The sequence below is a fragment of the Engystomops pustulosus genome, chromosome 2, assembly GCF_040894005.1.
Source record: "Engystomops pustulosus chromosome 2, aEngPut4.maternal, whole genome shotgun sequence".
In the NCBI taxonomy this organism is placed as follows: Eukaryota; Metazoa; Chordata; class Amphibia; order Anura; family Leptodactylidae; genus Engystomops; species Engystomops pustulosus.
This window is the reverse complement of record NC_092412.1, coordinates 138,965,303-138,987,155: the sequence shown is the minus strand read 5'-3', so window position 1 is coordinate 138,987,155 and position 21,853 is coordinate 138,965,303. Positions and strand designations below refer to the sequence as shown.

The window sequence follows — 21,853 nt, the reverse complement described above, 5'->3', positions numbered from 1 at the left end:
GAGCGGGTTTTCAGTGCAGCTGGTGGCATCATCACCGATAAGCGTACACGCCTGTCGGCTGACAGCGCTGACAGGCTGACGCTTATCAAGATGAATAAAGCCTGGATTTCTCCGCATTTCCATTCTCCACCAGGTGAAAGAAGCTGAACCTGAATAATGTATGCACTCCTCCTCCTCATTGTCCTCCTTCTCCTCCTCTTTGTACACTAAAGCAGAGGAAACTGGCAATTTTTTTGCCAGGGCCAACTGGCTCTGGCTATAGTACTCTATGTATTTAATTTTTCTGGAGGGCCAACTACCCTGTCCCCTGTTTTAAACAATTTTTGGGAGTGCCACATACAGGCACTCAATCTATGTAATTTTTCTGGAGGACCAGCTACCTGCTCCTCTGGTTTGAAAACTTTTTTGGACTGCCACATACAGGCACTATCCAAATTACATTGTCTCCATAGCAGCCTCCACACGTCGTCTTTTTAGCTGCCTTCACACGTTGTCTCCATTGCTAACTCCACACGTCATCGCCATAGCTGCCTCCAAAAGTAGTCCATATAGCTGCCTCCATACATGGTCCCCTTATCAAAGGAGCTGTGTCAGGCAGAATTTTGGGTTGTTTTCATGGCTTCCACATCAAACTTGTTAACTTTGTCGCCACCCTGCTGTGTAATCCACAAAATATACTGGCAAACTTTTATCATTTACCAATATTATTTCAGCGCTTCTTGCGCATCTGTTTACATTCCCCTCACCCGCCATATCCTAAACTTATAAGAACGCTACTACACTTGATCTTATACAAAAGGTTCTTAAAAGTGCTGTTTGGGGAGTAGCCTAGAGACAGGGGCTTGGATTGGCGAAAGCTCGTCTGGCACCGGAGCGCCAGCTCCATCCCAAGATCCAACTAACATAGTTTTAACTGCAGCACCTTTAATCTACTACTAGTTCACTGCCTCCATACATGGTCCCCTTATCAAACGAGCTGTGTCAGGCAGAATTTTGGGTTGTTTTCATGGCTTCCTCATCAAACTTGTTAACTTTGTCGCCACCCTGCTGTGTAATCCACAAAATATACTGGCAAACTTTTATCATTTACCGATATTATTTGAGCGCTTCTTGCTCACCTCCTTTGGTTCCTCTCTGCCACCCATTGGTTTTAAGCCTGAGTCCATTTAGGGTATGTCGCCATGCTACTCTCTAGCCTGCCGCTGCTGCCGCTGCTGCCGCTGCATGCCGTCCCCTATAGTGTCAGGGTCAATTATTGGATGTTTTAGATGCTATCTAGCCTCATTCGGTCACTCTGTCATTGCCATGCTGTTGCCCATAGTTTTGGCATAATGGTGCGATTAAGCAGCCTCAGGGGCATCCATGCATGCTGCCCCTGCTGTTTCCTGTCCATTTCCGTGGTGTTTCCATCCTTTTCTGAGGTTCCCAGGTGCTTGGCCAAGCTTCCCTGTGCAGATCCTTGGTCCCCTTGAAAAATGCTCGAGTCTCCCATTGACTTCAATGGGGCTCGTTATTCGAGACGAGCACTCGAGCATCGGGAAAAGTTCGTCTCGAATAACGAGTACCCGAGCATTTTAGTGCTCGCTCATCTCTAGCGATTAACCCAAACCAGTATATATTATTTTAGTGGGTCATTAGCTTATTGATGGGATTTTATTAACTCCGAATTATCAATTCTGGTTTCAAGGTTTATTTTGCATTTTTATGGTCGTTCACCTTACCATAAAAATAATATAGTATCTTTATTTTACGAATCGCTATAATTATGATGATATCCCGTTTATATAGGTTTTTTATATATATTTTTTTAATATATTTTTTTTTAAACTCAAGGTTCTTAGTTACATTTTGATCAAATATATATAAGCCCACTAACCACGTCATAGTGACCTTATTTTAGTGGATCTCTATGCTAGTGGGTACAGCATCCGGCGTCCACCATTGCCTCATTACTGCACCAGCAGATAGTTTGTTGGTTGGATTTCTTCAATTATTCCTGAAAAAGAGAGGTGTGTCCATCTCCTTCTTGAATAGATATACTGGATTGGTTTTAATCCTGCATCATGTCATAAGGCCTCTTGTAGGTCATGCTTCATGTCAAGGGGAGCTGCCTTAGAAACGGTCTGGGGGAGAAGCAGCGCCTCAGACCGCCCCCTCGTGAATACGCTTTTAGCGCGTAAAACTGGATTCTACATATGATGTCTTGGTGGTAAGATGCATTCAAGTAGGTTTCACATTCAGTACTGGTGGATTCGGTTCATCTCAATTGGTTTATTACTGAGATTAGGCAGGGAAGCAAAGAACTCTGGGACAAATACATCTAGTACCTGGTTGCTATTTTTGCTAAGGTCCTGAAAGTAGGGATTATTTTGCCTATGTCTTTTTTCAGTATCCTCACTATGAGGATGTCTACAGTCTATGCATGTTCATGAAGGCCCTAAGGATGAGCTATATGAAGTGAGCTCTCTGTTCTCCTCCATTCTTCATGAACTCCATCTTCCCCTTATGCGAGGCCTACAACTTCTGGAGCAGAGTTAATCTTTAGTTGTTATTGCTTTGAGTTGAGACACCCAAGCTCTGATTTCTAGTGATGATAACTGTCCCATCCTATATACAGGCAGTCCCCGGGTTACGTACAAGATAGGATCCGGAGGTTTGTTCTTAAGTTGAATTTGTATGTAAGTCGAAACTGTATATTTTATAATTGTAGATCCAGACAAAAAATGTTTTGGCCCCAGTGACAATTGGAATTTAAACATTTTTTGCTGTAATTGGACCAAGGATTATCAATAAAGCTTCATTACAGACACCTTACAGCTGATTATTGCAATCTGGGACTATAGTAAAGCATTCAGAAAGCTTCACCAGAGGTCAGAGGGGTCTGTCTGTAACTATGGGTTGTCTGTAAGTCGGGTGTCCTTAAGTAGGGGACCGCCTGTATTCAAAAAGTAGTCAAGTATGTCATATATTTCATTAAATAATATGGAAGCACTGTATGTTCATTTAAGGACATCCAGGAACAGGTCATAGTGACCTTTGAAGAGGAAACAAAAAGTATTCCAGCGCAAATCTCCAAGTGGTCTAAAATCTCCTTTATTCGTGCATCGGCAAGTTCGGGAACATATACAGTGAAGAAACGATCAACGCGTTTCGGCTGTTACGCCTTAGTCATGATCCATAAAAACTACTAAAATCATACATCTTAAATGCAGGTTGCAATCACGGTCACATGACCCTAGTGGTGAGGTGGAGCAAATTGGAATTAACCCTTAAGGGCATTAACCCTAGATTGCATGAACGGACATAGTATTGTAAAGGGAATATTGGCTTCACCTCAACACTAGACAAAATGTATAAATCCATCAGCCTATAACAAAAGAAAACTAGATCAAAACAAATTAGATATTGTATGTTACAAACATATATGAACATGCTTATTAATAATAACTGGTAATTAAATCATGTCGGCTATTCATACCATGCGGTTGTCTTGTGTTTAGAACAAAGATCCAGTAAGACTCTCTGCTAAGTAATTTTTTATGGAAGTCTCCTCCCCTGGTGGGTCTGGAAACTTTTTCTATGCCTAACCATCTAAAACTAGAAGTATCCCCCTTGTGTATATCTCTGAAATGACGGGAAAGGGATGAGACATTAAATGCATCATTTGTTGCGTCTGAAATATGCCGTCTGATGCGGTTTTTGGCAGGACAAGTAGTACACCCTACATATTGAAGGTGACACTGTGTACAAGATGCCAGGTAGACAATGTGAGACGTATTGCAATTAATGTAGAACTTAATATTATAGCAAATTTGAGTGCTAAAGGAAGTAAAGGAATTTCCTTGTGTAATGTATTCACATGTTTTGCAGTGTTTATGTCCGCATTTGTGAGAACCTGGAAAGTTTAACCAGGTATAACTATGGGTATTGGATTTTTCGCTGGTAAACAAGCTTGGTGACAGGGTAGTACCTAGTGTGTTGCTTTTTTTAGCTACAAATCTAACTCCCCTTTAAATAATTTCCTGGAAATCTTGATTGCATGAGAGAATGGGTAAATATTTTTTAATAATGTGCTTAATATTATTAAACTGATTGCTGTATTGTTTTGAAAATGTCTCTGGTAAGTGATCTTTACTGTAAAACTCACAGGAGGCTTTATTGCTTTTACTGTTAAGTAATTCTGTTCTAGATTTAGCACTAACCTTCTTATATGCTGAGGAAATTAATTGGTTGTTATAACCTCTCTCTTTTAGTCTGTCTGTCACCACCGCTGCTTCTTTCTTAAAAATAGCATCGCTGGAGCAATTACGTTTAGTTCTAATGAATTCTCCATATGGTATATTAGAGGTAACATGTTTCGGGTGACATGAGGTGGATAATAAAATAGAGTTGCCTGCAGTGGGCTTCCTGTATGGTGTAACTACGATGTTACCATTCTCTATTTGCAAGTTCACATCCAAGAAAGTGATGCTAGGATTCCCAAAATCATGGGTAAATCTAAGATTCATGTCATTGTTGTTGATCCAATGCATCATATCCTGAAAGGAACTGACGGAACCCTGCCAAATCCAAATGAGATCATCTATGAATCTCCCCATCCACCTGATGTTATCCTTAAATGGGTTGGATGGGGAAAAAACAAAGAATTCCTCCCAGGCAATCATATAGATGTTGGCAAATGAGGGGGAAAATCTGGCCCCCATAGGGGCCCCCCTCACTTGCAAGTAAAAATTGCCATCGAATAAGAAAAAGTTGTTATTCAAGAGGAATTCAGTGGCAAGAACAATGAAAGCTTTAAGCGGAGAACTATAGGTACTGTATTTTTCAAGGTGTGTTTCTAGATGGTGAGGGATAGAAGGATAAAGAGCTACTACGTCACTAGTAGCAAAACTGCATCCTTCCAAATTCTCCATTTTATCAAGTGTACGTAGAAGATGTGGGGTGTCCCTGAGATGGCCAGGAGTTACCTTTGTTAGGGGCTGTAAATAGGAGTCCAACCATTCTCCTAACCTCTCTCCCAAAGAACCTATTCCAGCCACAATAGGGCGTAGGGGTGGTGGAAAAGTCCCTTTTTGTATCTTTGGGAGAGAGTGTAAAATGGGAACTATTGGGTGTTATTGGGTGTTCAGGACATAGAGAGTCTCTCAATTTCATATCTATAGCTCCCATTTGAAAACCCTCATTCAAAAGACGTTTGCGGTCTTACAAGAAGATGTTGGATCATTAGTGAGCTTGCGGTATGTTAGAGGATCCTCCAATAACCTTAGATTAAGGATCCTATACAGTGTTGAATTCATAATTATGACTGAGCCTCCCTTATCCCTCCTTATAGTGACCTTTGCCTACCAGCCACTTGCCTTCCAATTACGGGCAACAGAAGATGTAGAAATCTGTTGTAAGATGCACTTGAAAAAAAGAAACGATGACCCAAAGGAGCATTTCCTTACTGTCCAGATCTCATTGCTGCCTTCAGACACAGGAAAGTCCATAATAAGATCCATACCCAGTACGCTGCCAAGGTTGGTCAGGAATTGGAAGAGGCAGAAGAATGCCTTGCTCTAGGCTCATGTGGCACAAGGTGATATATAGTCCTTGATGTCTGAATAATTAGGCCATCAAAATAGAGTTGTGACCCTGATATACATTTCTTTTTCTGCAGAAATATTCTTCTGTGGGACCCAACCATTAATTTAGGCATTAATTAATGGAAAAAATACAATGACAGCAGATAAAGCTATCAAGCTTCAAATTGTAGAATAAAGACATAAATGATTTGTGATTCGCTAGTTGTGAATAACAGCAAATTAAAATGAACAGTTTCATATTGTATTTAGTCTCTTAATTTGCATAAAAAGTGTTGTCTGGTAATAGACAATACACCATAGCAGAACAATGAAACTTGATTTTGCTATTAGTTTTTAAGTATATGTAACTTTAAATGATTTATTTGCTTTGGCTAAAATCTAAGGCCCACAGTTATTAATCATTTGCATCATCTTACTAATTTCTTAGACAAAGTTTGCCTTCGGCAGAGAAAACAGCAAAACCTCAGATTTACTTTCCATTAAACGACATTTGAAGTTTCATTTTAAGGAAAGGCCAAAGACATTTTTAATGCCTACATAATATGAGAGGGAGATCCCAGGGTGGAAAAGTGTCATGTAGACAGCAGACACTTGAAGAATTGTAGGTGGATACGGAATGTTAAAATTTTACATTTCTGACAGACATGCCTTTTGTTGTGGTTTCTAATGTTTTTAAACATCCTCTTTCACAGTTGTTTATTTTGGTCAGTCTCACGTACACATTGTACCCACATACACAGACCAAACATATTATTGTCTGTAGTGCAAATAAAAGGTACAAAAGTTTAACACTCAAAATCTTTATTTGTTGCTTCTCATTGAAAGAAGAATCTAAGGACTTGAATAACCCCCCAAATCATAGCATTAGCCATATTTTACCTATTATAAATAGTTCATTGTCGCCAAAATAGCTTCTAAATTTGAATAGTCTTCAACTCCTTAAAAAGCAGGTCCCTTTCTATATTTGCTTTTCTTTTGTGAGGACTTGTTTTCTGAAGGACTATTTTACTTCATAGAAGTACAATTCAATATTCTGGGAAGCTGGAAGATGCAAATGACATATCCTCTTTCTAATTTAGGTGAACTCAATCACAGAGATACCCAATTTATAAATTTTTACATCTCGGATCGTAGGCATACCCATGCCCCTCTCCGTCCCAAACACACTCACCTCTCTGCGTTCCATCCCGACTGGCCAGCGTGCACGCGTCCCGGCTTCCTAGAGTATTTGTCTTGTTGCTTAATTGTGCAGTGGGGCCTCCCACTTCTCTTTCTACTCTGGTTAGAGCCTGTTTATGCTTCACGCTGAAGGGAGTAGTACACACATTATAGGAAATCTTCAGTTTGTTGCCAATTTGTCGCATGGAATAGCCTTTATTTTGAAGAACAAGAATAGGCTGTCAATCTTAACATAGAACAAACAAATGTTACTAGCACAAAGAAAGGTCAGTTTTATAGCTTCTCTAATCAGCAAAATGGTTTTCAGCTGTGCTAGCATACTTGAACAAGGGTTTTTGAAACATCCATTAGCCTTCTTACACAGTTATCAAACACAATGTACCATTAAAATGAGCCTGTATACAGCTATGTAGATATTGCATTAAAAATCAAACGTTCTCAGCTAGATTAGTCATTTACCACATTAACAATGTGTAGAGTATATTTATGATTCATTTAATGTTGACTTTTTTCAAAAATAAGAAATTTCCTAAGTGACTCCAAACTTTTGAGCGGTAGTGTATGTATAGTATGTTATTTGATTAAAAGGTAATTAACAAGATACCCAAAACAAATTCTAGTTCTGATACTAAAAATGAAAGATTTAAAATCAATGGTATAGGAAAAGTGTAATTAGAAATTGTTCAAATCTGAATTTTGTGCAGCACTGCGATGCATTGTGTCATTCCTCTACATGAACGTGCTCAGTGGGAAATGACCCATGTTCTAGTCAGATCTCATGAACTGAGCACAGTGCAGTGGACAAGGGTCCTTGCATGTAAGGACTCCTTGTCTGCCAGCTGAACGGCAGCACCCATACTGTGATAGTTGTTAAAGCATCAGCGCCGCTATTCGGCCGTTAGGCCTTCCATCGCACTGTGCTTTTCTTTTGTTTTTTGTAAGGAGGTTACTAAATGTAAAAATCGGCTGTGCACCAGGAATTGACAACATTTTCATGGCTTGCAGGGGTTTGGACGTGGGGTCTACAACTCACAGAATATGCTCTGGCAGTGCAGCTCATCCAGGTTAGCCCAACAATGGGAGCTATGACAAGAAAGTTAGCTGTGTCTGTCCGCACAGTGTTTAGAGCATGGAGCAGACACCAAGAGTCAGGCCAGTACATCAAGTGGGCAACAAACCAGCAGCAGGATAGCTACTTTCTCCTTTCTGCAAGGAGGAACAGGAGGCGCACTGTCAGAGCCCTAAAACATGACATCCAGCAGTTCACTGCTATCAGTGTGCCTGAAACTGTCCGAAACAGATTTCATGAGGGTGATATGAAGCCCTACACATTGCAGGGAGCAATTGGCAGAGAACACCAAGATTGGCAGATTTGATGTTGGCGCCAAGTACTTTTTAATGAAGAACATTTGACAGACATGACAGAATGTTCTCTGTGGCATCTCCAGACTCTGTTGCCTGCAACTTCCTCCAGCATGACCAGGTTTGCAGTGGGTAAGTTATGGTATGGAGCGGCATTTCTTTGGAGAGCCACATAGCCAACTATGTGCCATCCAGGAGTACCCCGACTGTCATTAGGTACTGGGATGATATCCTCAGACCCATTATAAGACCAAGTATAGTGCAGGGTTCCTTCTGATCGGTCACAATTCCAGGCCTCATATGGCTGTAGTGTGTCAGCAATACCTGCATGATGAAGGCATTGATGCTATGAGCTGGCCTACCCATTGGTCAGACCTGAATCCAATAGATCACATCTGGGACATCATGTCTTGTTTAATCCAGCTCACGGAAAGGATCCCTCAAGAGAACATCCGCCACCTCATCAGGAGCAGGCCCAGGGGTTGTAGAAGATCATGACGAAAGGCACATGGAGGCCACACACAGACTACTCAGCTTGTAATTGAGTTTCCACTTCATTCCAAATCCAGACCGCCATTCTTTTTGATTTTCATTGATCATTTTTGTTTTATTGTTCTCCAATCATTTCAGTATGTAATTAATAAAGAATTGCAACTAGAATATTTTATTCACTCAGATGAACAATGTGGTATTTTACCATTCCCTTTATTTTTTTGAGCATGGCCCCTATAGATAGCAATTACTGATGGAGGCTGTCAACTGGCTCGTGCCGCATTATATAATAAATTTAATTTGATCATTTATTTTCATACCTCATAAAGAATGGCTGGACCATTATATAAGTACTGTCGTCTCCTATGTCACCCCTTCTTCATCATAAATTGTAAGCTCTAGCGAGCTGTAAAAATAATGGTGCCATATAAAAATATACAATTATTATTTAAACATAAGTGGACAGATTTACTAAATGTTTCTAGCAGATAAACAGATAAGACCAGAGGCGAGAATCTTGCCTCAGGCGGCATGCCTTTTGCTGGACGAGGGGGCAGCATTGTGCTTCCGCCCGCCATCACATGCTCCAGCCAGCCGAAACATCCCCATGACCGCCAGCCGGCACATCCCCGTGATTGCTGTGCACCTGCCCGCCCACGCCCAAAGTGCAGCCCCACCTGTCTGCTCCGGGTTCCACCACTCCCTGCATCCCTCCCTCTGCTCCCAGCTGCCGCTCCCCCCATAGCTCCGGAGGACAAGGTCGAACCTGCCAGTACCATTAAAGAAGAAAAAAAGTAAGGTAACTTTATCTGTATATATATATATATATATATATATATATATATATATATATATATATATATATATATATACACATATACACATATATACACACACATACATACATATATGCAGTGTGTGTATATGCTGTATACTGTTGTATATGTGTATTTGCTGCATGTATACTCAATTGTTGTATATACTGTATGTGTGAGTATATATGCCGTATGTATATGCAGTTTTGGTGATAGTTATCAGGCACGCTGTTTCTATTTTATACTACATGGCGGCACGCTGTATGCATTTTATACAACTTGGTGGCACACTGTATTTATTTTTTCTACATGCCGGCACCACACCATTATTGTGGCATAGAAGTCTATAAGAGGGAGAAGCCATGTAGAACTGTAAGGGAGGAGCAGGAAATCCAGTGTGCCAAGTACATGACGGACATGATGAGACAAAGATTGAACTTTTTGGTGTTCGTTCAAAGCTGTATGTGTGGAGAAAACCACTGCTTATCACCTGCCAAATACAATCCCAACAGTGACACATGGTGGTGGCAGCATCATGATATGGGGGCTGGGACAGGACAACTGTCTGCAATTGAAGAAAAGATGAATGCAGCCAAATAAAGAGATATCCTGGATGAAAACCTCTTCCAGAGTGCTCTGGACCTGAGACTAGGCTAAAGGTTTACCTTCCAACAAGACAATCACCCCAAGCACACAGCTAAAATAATAAAGCAGTGGTTTCAGAACAATTCTGTGGCCATTCTTGACTGGCACTGCCAGAGCCTGACCTAAACTCATTGCAGCAAGCACTTACTGGTAACAACTGCAATCGGGGCTAGCATGGGCGCGTCCTTCTTGCTGAGGATCACCTGAAGAACCGAGGATGTCTGGTTATAACCTATTCATTACAATGTGCGATTAGCAGTAAATGGTACGATCAATGATACAACAAAAAGATAAAGTTAAAAATTACATACTAAAAATGAAAATCACCCCCTTTCTCTAGAAGTCATATTAATTAATAAACAGTAAAAATCATAAACTAGTAAGATAGCGCCACGCCCCAAAATGCCCGATCTATCAAAATATACTAACGGGTTTTCAGGGTGTAAAAGTCGCAAAAAATTACACCACCAATAGCTCCGTACAGCGAAGTCTAAAAAAGTTATTAGTGGCTAAGATGGCAAAATATTTTTTTTTTTTTTGTGCAGGAGGTTTTAATTTTTGTAAATGTATGAAAACATTATAAAACCTATACACATTTGGTATCTTCGTGATCGCACTGACCCAAAGAATAAATGAGACATGTAATTTGGGGTGCACAATGAAAACCGTAAGTTCCAAGCCCATAAAAAAAACGCTATTTTTATACCAATTTCACTGCATTTGGTATTTTTTTTCCCACTTCCCACTACACGGCATGGAATGTTGAATACCGTCATATGAAGGCCAATTTGTTACACAGAACACAAGCCCTCACACAGCTCTCTACATGGAAAAATAAAAAAGTTATAGATTTTTGAAGGTGGGGAGTGAAAAATGGAAATGCAAAAACAAAAAAGGGCCTCGGTGTTAAGGGGTTAGTAAATTAGCAAAAATCTCTACATTTCTGGGGGGGGGGGTTCTGCCAAGTTGGGGTGCAGAGTGTATATTAATGAGCAAAAAAATAACTTTAATTGGCTGCAATGAAACAAAACGTGAAAAATTGTAAAAGGGTCTGAATACTGGCATAAAGGGTGGTGGGTCATCCGCACAATTTCTTTCAATTGTAAAACATTCAAAGTATACATTGCCAGTAATAAATACATACAGCCCCTAGTAATATATATATATACAGCCCCTCGGTAATATACATATATAAAGCTCCCCAGAAATACATATATACAGTCCCAAGTAAAATTACAAAATAATAAAAGTTTACTTGCCTCCTCCTACTCCCCTGGTGCCAGCACAGTGTAACAGCCTGTGAATTTGAAGCAAGTTCTGGGCTAAGGAGCCCTTTAGGTTCATTAGCATGATTTTCAAATTAATTCTGACACCACTACCTGTTGGAGCAGCCCACAAGGATGCCATCTAAAATTTTATCTAGTCAATTTATACATTCATCATACTAAAATCATATTTTTGTTACACAAATAAGCCTGAGCACATGGAGAAAGTGATGTCACCCCTGTTTACCCCCTTCCTCCCCCTGCTCATTTCTGTGTGTAATGTATAGTAAAGCATTGCTAGTGTCTGTGCTTTATCTGCTGCCTGTGAGAGACACAGACATCATATACACCTGACATGCTTTTTCCTCCCATACACATGGCTGAATCCTGTAGAAGTTGTATCTCTCATACACACACAGGGTACAGGGGGGATCACAGCCAGCACCATGAAGCACATAGCGACACCAGCACCAGGAGTGTCACATCATTATACAAGCTGTCAGTCATGTGTATAGGAGTATCTCTCATATACACACACAGGCTGCAGGGGATGTGGCTGCCAGCACCAGGAGTGTCAAATCATAATTCAGGCTTTCAGTCATGTGTATAGGAGTATCTCATACACACAGGCTGCAGAGGGCATGGCAGCAGGCACCAGGAAGCACACAGAGGCAGCCAGCAACAAGAGTGTCACATCATTATACAGGCTGTCAGTCACGTGTATAGGGGTATCTCATACACAAACAGGCTGCAGGAGGCATGGTCGCCAGTAGCAGGAAACATATAGGGGAGCCAGCACCAGGAGTGTCACATCATTATACAGGCTATTAGTCAAGCACTGGGGGTGTGGCTGTGCCTCCCACTCATGAATAAGCTGGACTGCTGAATATGATAAGGGATGATTGGACCCATCTCAGTTCATTTGCATAGAGCTTTAAGACCTGATTAAGTTTACAGGCATGTAGAGGGACAATGAAGGGATAGGGGCAATGCTTTCTAACAGAAGTTTATGAAAATATATTTAATTTTGGGGGGTTAAATTTGCCTGACAGGTTCTCTTTAATACCAATACTTTTGTACGGAAAATGGTTTTACAATAGATAAAAAGCATAAAAACAGAATAACTACAAAAACTATAAACTGAATAGAAACAAAATTATCAATTTATTATTTTTGTAAGCATTTGCATTGAGCATAGCAGAATTAATATTTTCACTTCAGTCATCCAGTAACAAAATCTTTATTCCTAAATGGGGAGATTCAGCCCCACTGTATATTATCTTGGGTCTTGTGATAAATACAATAACATTAAAAGCTTTTCACAGTAAATCTTGTTGTGGGGGATTCCCAATTACCATGTGATGAATGAGAAGTGAGTAGCATCTTCCTTATGCAATGCCAAAACTAGCTGAGGCAAAAATTCCCTTTTACTGTGTTCTCTGTAGCCATGGAACAGGATACAATAAATTCATTTATATCTTGACACTAATAATCACTGAATTATACTCAAGTTTTTGCTGATTAATATTAAACAGGTTGGATATTCATATGAGGTGCTGTGTAACAGCATTGTAGCTTTGAAATATGCATCTATAGTCCAGGATTGTAGCTGGACTTGGCATACTGTTGTGAGATATCTCACTGTACATCCAATCCCATAGAGCAGTAGCACGCTTCTGCATAGATATTACAGCCATCTACAGCTTGTATATCTACAGCTTTGTATGGTGAAAACTGCTGGTAGGCTCCCTACCTTTTTAAATAGTACAATTTGTATGTTCCATATACATAATGCATACATGATCATATACTAATTCTCCTATTAACACAGTATACCCAAGAGATATGCAAATATGAGGTAGAGGGACTGTAAATAAATTAAGGGCCCCATTTGGAATATAATCAACAAAGTGGACTTATAATTTTTGCAGTCTTTTTAATCGTTTAGGTATTAATGCACTTATCAAAATAAAGGGGCTGAGGCCAGGATGGGATAAAAAGAGCACAAAATTCTAAGCAGTAAAGCAATTAATGGGGACTTTCGTGTCACAATTTTTTATATAGCATGGAAGGCTACTATATATAGGATGCAGTGCATTTAAATGGTCAATAAAATGTCAACAAACATTGCATGAATCAATAGTAAAAGTGAATATAAGAAACTTTGTTGTATAACTTATCAGATTCCCCTTGCAGCTTCATTAGATGTCATATTACATAGAAGCTCATTGCAGGGGGAGGGGGAGCAGCGAGTCTCCTCCCAACACCTTTGAAAGAACAGGAAATTCACTGAAAGGCACTGCTTAGCTGCCAAAAAAATGACAGTGGATCCCCTCATCTACACACCCTTGCCAACTGATTGCAGCAAAGTTTGTTGAAAGGGTAAGTGGGCCAGGGGATGCACTGGTACTTTCAATTTCGGGCCCTGCATTTAACCGGAGGTCCAGTTGGCCACTTTATCTAAAGCCTGGCCACCGTGGATCTAGGGACAACACAGAAAGTGTAGTCCCCTGTCAATCATAAGTGACTTCCTGTGGTCAAGGAGGTCACTCTTGGATAAAGCAGTTCCTGTGACACCCCGGAACTTTTGATCAAGAGCAATGTCGAAAACAAAAATACTGGAGAGATGCTGTTCTGTTTTTCTTCTTATTTTGTCCAAGTGCCATGGAAAACCCCTTTTAATATGCTTTAAGGTTTTAGAGCTTCCACTTGAAGCCACAGCCCACCCTCTGCTCTTAAGATCAACTCCGGCTTCCTGCGAACCGACCTATTGGGATCCAAGGTCACTTTGAAGTTAAGGAGTGTAAGAGCAAGCACTACTTTCATTTCAGCCATGGCAAAGTTTTGTCCGATACAATTTCTATAAAAAAAATTAAAAATATATATTATGCTAATAAATACAGAATTAAACAAAAAATATATTATTTTCAAACATAATTACACTCTGAATATATTAGAAGTGTTAAAGTTGTTAACCACACAATTATAATTATGTAGAGTATGTAGAGGGTTAACTGTTGCTGCTTGTGGTTAAAAATGTATAGGGTATATAGTAACAGATTTTAAACACAGTTTATAACATTGTAATACATATTAAACATTGTCTGATCTTTACCTAGGTCCCGCAGAAAACGGTACAAATGCGTGAGACGACCTCTCCTGTGTGGATGCTGGATCAAATCGATACGGATCATAGACCTGCAAATACAGAAGATGCAGTTCTAAAAAATGGACATAAAGAATTTGAAAAATATCAGTATGAAAAATGAAAAACTCTTATACCTCAGGATTCGGCCACACAGCAGGGTTGTGATGTGTTCCATAAATACTTATCAGGCTGATGTTCCCTGAATAGGGCAAATGTTAGGAAGTAGTTAGTGTGATAAAAAAAACTCTATTGAGGAGATTTATGTTTTTTTCGCTTTATGTATTTGCAACTTTTTCACCTGCCCAGAAAAGTTTGCCACAACCAAGTTTTATTTTTCATAGTCGTGTTTGATTCATCTTTAGAACTTAGATGTTGATATTTTTAAAAGTTTCACTTTTTTGCACAAGAAAACTCCACTACGCTTTACAGGGGTTTGCTACTTTTGGTTTTCACCACACGCATAAGCCAGATATACCAAGAAAAGCATACATTTTCAGACTAAAGATAAATGACTCCCTATGAGTGGCTAGGAAGTGTGCAAATGTGTTTTCCAAGGTGATAAATGGAAAACAATGCCTTCTTTTGCTACCTTGAAAGGCACCCCCTTAACTCCAAGTATGACCTACAAGAAGTCTAAAAACATGACGTGGGATTAAGCCAAACCACTATATCTACTCAAGAAGAAACAACTGTAGAAACTCCCAACTGTAGACGCCACTGTTTGGACCTGATTGGGTCTCCTCAGTACAGCGTAGGGAACTGGTAAAAGATGTGCACAGTCTGGCATACAATAGAGACTAACTTTGCATTTTTTTTTTCATTTTTGCTGTTTAGTCACCGGTTAAAAACATACAGGGATTCAAATTAATCCTGGATAACAAAAGAATATTCTTGTAATTTTATTGAGTGTTTTAGGGCAGAAAAGGGGATAACTAGGGGATCTCAGGCTACTGAGCCTGAGAAAAGCTGCTCCTTTTACTTCTAAATAAATAGTGTGAAGCCACATTATCGAGATGTATGAATGTGGCACAGGTATTGCTAATGCATACTCAGACAACACTAGTTTTTTGCTGCACCATATTTATCACAGTGATGTTAAATTGTGGCCCAGTTTAAAACTGATGTGTTCTAATTTTTTTTAGCGCGTGGCCCATTTTTTCACCGACCATGTCCCCTTTGTCAAAAACAACGTCCCATTAGATGGACAAGTTGGAAAAGTGGTCTAAAAGCCTTGATAAATGTGGTGTAAAGCAGTTTTGTGGCACAAATTACAGCAGAAATCAGGAAAAATGGTTTAATACATGACCCCCCAATGTGTGCATATTTATCAAACTGCCCAAAACAGAATTCTGACAAAAAAAAAATTTGATGGAAAAAGCCTCTAGGGCAAGTATTAGGCAAATGCGCCAGGTTTCTGGAGTAAACTGGACCTACTATTGCACAGTATGACTAGATAGTGTTAACATACACTCAATGTATCATCTGGCATCAGACTGTGATAATTCCAGGGTTCTGCAGCATTTCTTTTTCATTTACAAAACCCTTTTTGATACAATGCTAGACTTTACCTTTTGGAAGGACTTTCCCATCAGGCATTGTAACATCCTCGGTACAACGCCTAGACACTGCTGTGACTGGGGGATGTAATCGGAGGCTCTCCTTAATGCACATGGTAGTAAATGGCAGTTGAGACAAGTCATCCCTGAAGTACAGATTAATCAAGAAAAGAAGAGGAAAAGAAAAAATCAGAACTAAAATTAGAGTTTACTAGAATTTTCTACATTTACATGGAATCATTTCTAGGATGCTAATATACTTATATATACCACGTTTATCTTCATCTTTAAATTTTATACAGCAGAGACCTGTCATTCCAGATAAACCTCCCAGCAGAAACTTTTGCTTTCTTTTAAACAATTACAAACCACATCATTACTCCTTTTACATTGAAATATATGGTTCTAGGAAATCTCCTTACAATATTGTCAACAAGCAGCAAAAAAACCACCCAAAAAGTCACCGTAATACTGAGGTCCTAACAATCTATGAGATTTATTTACCAGTTAGGAATACCACACAGCTGCTATAGGGCCCATGGGGGATCTGAACTTTTTCTGCTTTCTGACAGTGGAATTTACTACAAAACCTCCACACATCTGCAGATGTGGCCATTATAGCAAATTCTCTTTCACAAGTTTTCTTACTTTGCTAAACTAGTCTACACCCTCTAACCTAGCCAAACCAGTTCCCTACACTGTACGAGATGCAAACCCAATGAAACACAATGCAAACACAAAATGTGCTGTCTATAGTTGGGAATCTGTTTATTTTGGAATAGATATACTGGTTTGGCTATTATCCTGCATCACGGCATTAGGTTTTCTGAAAAAAACTACCGTATTTTTCGGCCTTATATATGAACTTATACAGAAATGTACTACAGACAAGATGTACTGTACATTTACCAGTGTGTAAATAGCTCCATCCCCAGAAATTTCCTGCACCTTCCCACACAGTATACAGGGTCGCTAGCTCCTGAAGTGCCCTGGCACCACAACTATCATTGTGCCCATCCTGCCCTCCCCTAGCACGGCGAGACCGGAGCTGCCATCATCATCAGTAAACAATCCCCCATACCTGCCAGCCCTGTAACAGGGGAAAGAGAAGGAGCCACAGGGAACCCCACAGGAATAACACCCTGGCTGAGGAGGGAAGGAGAAGGGGCAGAGGGAGACCGCTTAACCCCTGCTGCATCACCCTGCATTAACCCCCAGCAGCCCATACCTCTGAGATTGGAGCTCTCTGACACGCTGAAGACAAGTTTCCCGGGAAGTGTAGCTGGCTTGAATTGTGCACAGGTCTGCTGGTCATTTTTAGGTACTGCATTTGATCCTGCGCCTTATACTCCAGTGCGCCTTATGTATGAACCTAGATGTCTTAGCAGGCATTTATTAGAGGTGCGCCTTATAGCCCAGTGTGCTTTATAGGTCAAAAAATACGGTATGCTTGATATTAAGGGGGCTGCCTTAGGTCTTACAAGGTAGTCAAGAGGGAAATCCTAAAAAAATATTTGCATATTTTCTTCTCAGAATCCCTAGTGGCAACATGCATTTGCCTTTAAGTCTCCGCACACTTGCAGAAGTGGCCTTTAATGGCAAGTTCTTATTAAAAGGAACCTGTCATCAGAAGCCCTTTTTCTGACTCCCACATAGAATAGTGTAGACATTGCCAAAGAGTTTTTACAGTAAAACTGGCTTTTTTCGGAGTTAGATGAAAGTTTACCATTCAGTATGCACAGCTGTGTCCCTAGTTCCATGGGAGTGGCCAGTGAGGAGTGGTTCCTCAATTGGGAAACTATTCCGTCATGCATTGATTTTAAATGAAAAAAAAAAAACTCCCATATCCCCCATATCTCCTACCTGTAAAAGCTCTTTGGCAATATGTATGCAGAGATATATCAATGAAAATTGATGTCTGATGTAAATATATTGCAAAATATGTCATCTTGAATATGTTCCATACACAAACTACTGGAGGCAGAATGAGACAAGTAAGGTTTTCTATTACTACATCTGACTGATGGAAACCTACTCTACATCTTCTATGGGCCTATCACAAAAGAGCTGAATCATTAAGTGAAATACACTCTAGGTATGTTAAGGGTTAATCAATAGCTTCCTTATCTATTTGAGGTGTACAGACATAAGAAGGCTTTCAGATAAACTGCTCACTGTAGAGGAAAGAAGAAGCAGAAACAAGCTTTATTTAAAGGAAAACTACCATTTGTTTTTATGCATTATGAACCAAACATACCCTGAGAAGGATGTAGCTACACTGATGGAGAAACACATCTTGTTTAATACCTGAACCAACTGGTTTTGCTGAGAAAACTATTGAGAAAATTATGATAAAAAGAGGCTCTCTTGCTCCTATGGCTGGTTCATAGCTTCTCCTCACCCTAATTATTCACGGCTTCAGTCTTGTCCTGTTTAGCATAAGCTGAGAATACGCTGTGTTATCCCTGACAGGCAGAAGTAATCAATTGCTGCACCATGTCCCAGCTGCTGTGTACGAGTCATCCAGCTCAGGTTGATTATTCTGGACAGTTCAGGGAGCTCCGTGTGTAATGTGTTTATGTAGCTTTCCCAAGGTCCTGAATTTTATAAATGTTTGTTCAGCAAAACCACTTGGTTCAGGGTTCAAACAAGATATATTTCTGTATCAGTGTAGATACGGCGGTAGTGCGCGTCTGTCCCCGTCTCCTAGGGCGCGTGCACAGCGCACCGTTGATCGGTGCTGGCCATTCCCAGAATCCCTTATAACCCAGCCTCTCCATGCACACCCCGCTGGATCTTTGTGCCTTGTGCCTCTGAGAAGGCTTTGTTCCTGATGCCCTGTGCTCGTGTTCTGAATTTCTGTTGTGATCCTGGTTCTGTTCCTGACTATGCTTCTTTGCTGCCTGCCCTTGCCTTCCGCTACATCCCCGTGCTCTGGTGAAAACCAGGTACCACTTAGACTCCGCTCCCAGGTGCCGGCTTATATCATCGTCTGCGGTGGTCCAGTGGGTCCACTGGAGCCTGACAATTCTCAAGGTATGTTTGGTTCACAATGGTAGATTTCCTTTAATGAAGTATAATACAAGGTTTACTATTATCTGCTCTTATGGCTCCCTGAAATGCATCTATGACACACTGTCAGTTTGGCCAAAGACAAAATAGACATTTTTGTAAACAAGATAACCCCCTTCTCACACACAAAAAACATAATGGTAACTGAACATTCTTGGCACTTGCCTAAAGTTCCCCAATGCAAAATAGAGCCCTTGACCATACTCTTCCTGCCCAAGCCACTGGCTGTATTTCCTAAAATTGGATACATTGTATAATATTATAAAAAGTATTAACCATTCCAAGTGTGTTGTTTCTCCCTTTAAAAGCTGTTTCACTTCTTCTCTGCATTTTTCTTGATATTCAGGATGAGAGGCCAAGTTATACAAGATCCAGGAGAGTCCACTGGCTGTGGTGTCATGTCCTTGGTATAAGAGAGAACACATAAGAGAATTGATGTAGTAGACAATTGAGAAGCAGCACTCCGGAAATTCCACTGAAGAACAAAGTTTTATTCCACCATAATAGTCCGACGTTTCGCCAATTCAATCAAGGCATTATCATGCATGCTTGATAATGCCTTGATTGAATTGGCGAAACGTCGCACTATTATGGTGGAATAAAACTTTGTTCTTTAGTGGAATTTCCGGAGTGCTGCTTCTCAATTGTCTACTATTGGATGTTGGGGTCCGTGTCGGACCTCTTAAGAAGACCTGCACCCGAATTATTATATACACGGTGCCGCTCTACACATTCTGTTTTGGATTGTAAGAGAATTGATGTTGTGCATTCATGGATTTTTATTTAACTCCTTTGAGAACAATGCAGAAACCATATAAAACATAGAACTGTTATAAAATGTTGCATTTCTTTATCACAGAAAAATATGACATTGGGGTACAGAAAATATAACTAATGTACATCTACAACCAGGATGAAGGATTGTAAACCAACAAAGGATATATAACAGTGTATTGAGATACACTTTTGTTATTGACCAAATACTTATTTTCCACCATAATTTAGAAAAATCTGGCAATTTGATTTTCTGGATTGTTCTCATTTTGTCTTTTATAGTTGAGGTCTACCTGTGATGTCAATTACAAGCCCATCTCATCTTTTTAAGTAGGAGAACTTGCACAATTGGTGGCTGACTAAATACTTTTTTCCCGACTGTATGTTAGGTTTTAAGCAAAGTGTCTAAAGCCTTTCACTCACTAAGCTTGAATGGTTTTCCAATCTATGGATGTCAAATAGTCTGTTTTTGGGTTCTCGGTCATTGACAGATTCATGTATTTTATTGTAGAAGACATCGATTTATGCCAAATAACCATGCGCTCTGGTACAAAGGATTTTACATACCTTTCCTTATGTACAGTATATGCACCATAAAAATAATACAAAAGGAAAGGTTTAACATGAGCCATACCTTCAAACATGAAAGTGTCCACCTCATCTCTCATCTCTTCATCTGTTAGTGGATTTCCATCTTCATCCTAAGTAAAAAAATTATTACAAAAAGGTTCCTTTAGGCTGGAATTATGATTTTCCTTTTGGTTAGTTCATCTGTATACGGGCTACTTTTTTATTGAGGGTACATTAAAGGAATTGGCTGAGCATATATTTTCATTCATTCTCAGCTAGTCATGAAGCTGCAGTGATAGTCAACTTTCGATAGGCCCTGGAGCTGCAGCAATGGTTCACTTTCACAGTGATAGCTTTTAGCTGCCACAGATGCAACTGCTTCTGACTCTGTGTCATGATTTTATATTTTGCTGTACAGTTGAATGGTGTGTGTGGGGGAGCAGATTTGACCCCCACTTTGGGCCATCAGTATATCCAGTTCAAACAGCTCTGAAGTTCAAAAACAACCTTTGTGTTTAGACAACACGTTCAATGATGTACCTCATATTTATCATCATGTCAGGTTGGTGAATGAGTGTCACATTTATAGGTTCTACTTGATCTCACCTTTGACAGCAAGAGGATATCAATGAAATCCTTTGTCTTTCCTTGCTTGGACTTAATCCAGTTCTCTACCCCCTTCTCTTTCAAAGCCTTCTTTCTCAGTTGTACTACATTTGCTGTAAACTCATGCACAATTCTGCATGCTCGACGGAACTTTCTTCCATTAGAGGAAAGGTAGTAGATAAAATCAATGTGATGTGGAAGGCAGTGTTCACGTTTCACAATCAGACTGCTGAGCTCATAGATTGCAGCAATATAGTCACTTGGCTTCCTGTAACATTAACAGAGTCTGTAAGCTGTCATTATTCTAAAATGTAGTAATATTAGAGCTTATTCACATAGTTGTATTTGGTCCATGAAATGTATATATATATACAGGCAGTCCCCGGGTTACATACAAGATAGGTTCTGTAGGTTTGTTCTTAAGTTGAGTTTGTATGCAAGTCGGAACCGTATACTTTATTATTGTAACCCCAGTCAAATTTTTTTTGGTTTCTCTGAGAATTGGATTTAAAAAATGTTGGGTTGTTATAAGAACCAGGATTAACAATAAAGCTTCATTGCAGACACCTGTGATAACTGTTACAGCTGTTTATTGTAGCCTAGGAACAAAGTACAGCAAATTACCAATTACCAGGGGGCCGTTTGTAACTAGGGGTCGTATGTAAGTCAGGTGTTCTTAAGTAGGGGACCGCCTGTATATATATGTATATTCAGGAATGTACGCTGTTATAGTTCTATATAGTTATCTATAATCATGTTTTCAGTGCAGGACAGAATTCCCCAG

General features: G+C 39.9%; 1 protein-coding gene across 2 annotated transcripts in view; it reads right to left on the bottom strand.

Annotated features, from left to right (window-relative positions):
- Positions 1–12,484: 12,484 nt before the first annotated feature.
- LOC140118586 (ultra-long-chain fatty acid omega-hydroxylase-like) overlaps positions 12,485–21,853 on the bottom strand; it is a 44,079-nt gene continuing 34,710 nt past the window's right edge. For both annotated transcript variants that reach the window (XM_072136691.1, XM_072136692.1), the window contains exons 7-13: positions 21,070–21,337; positions 20,528–20,594; positions 19,396–19,522; positions 16,060–16,193; positions 14,626–14,690; positions 14,459–14,541; positions 12,485–14,203 (exon numbers count right to left, since the gene is read on the bottom strand). In XM_072136691.1, coding sequence (XP_071992792.1) covers positions 14,032–14,203; positions 14,459–14,541; positions 14,626–14,690; positions 16,060–16,193; positions 19,396–19,522; positions 20,528–20,594; positions 21,070–21,337 — 916 coding nt within the window. In that variant the 3' untranslated portion in view covers positions 12,485–14,031. The remainder of the gene's footprint in view (positions 14,204–14,458; positions 14,542–14,625; positions 14,691–16,059; positions 16,194–19,395; positions 19,523–20,527; positions 20,595–21,069; positions 21,338–21,853) is intronic.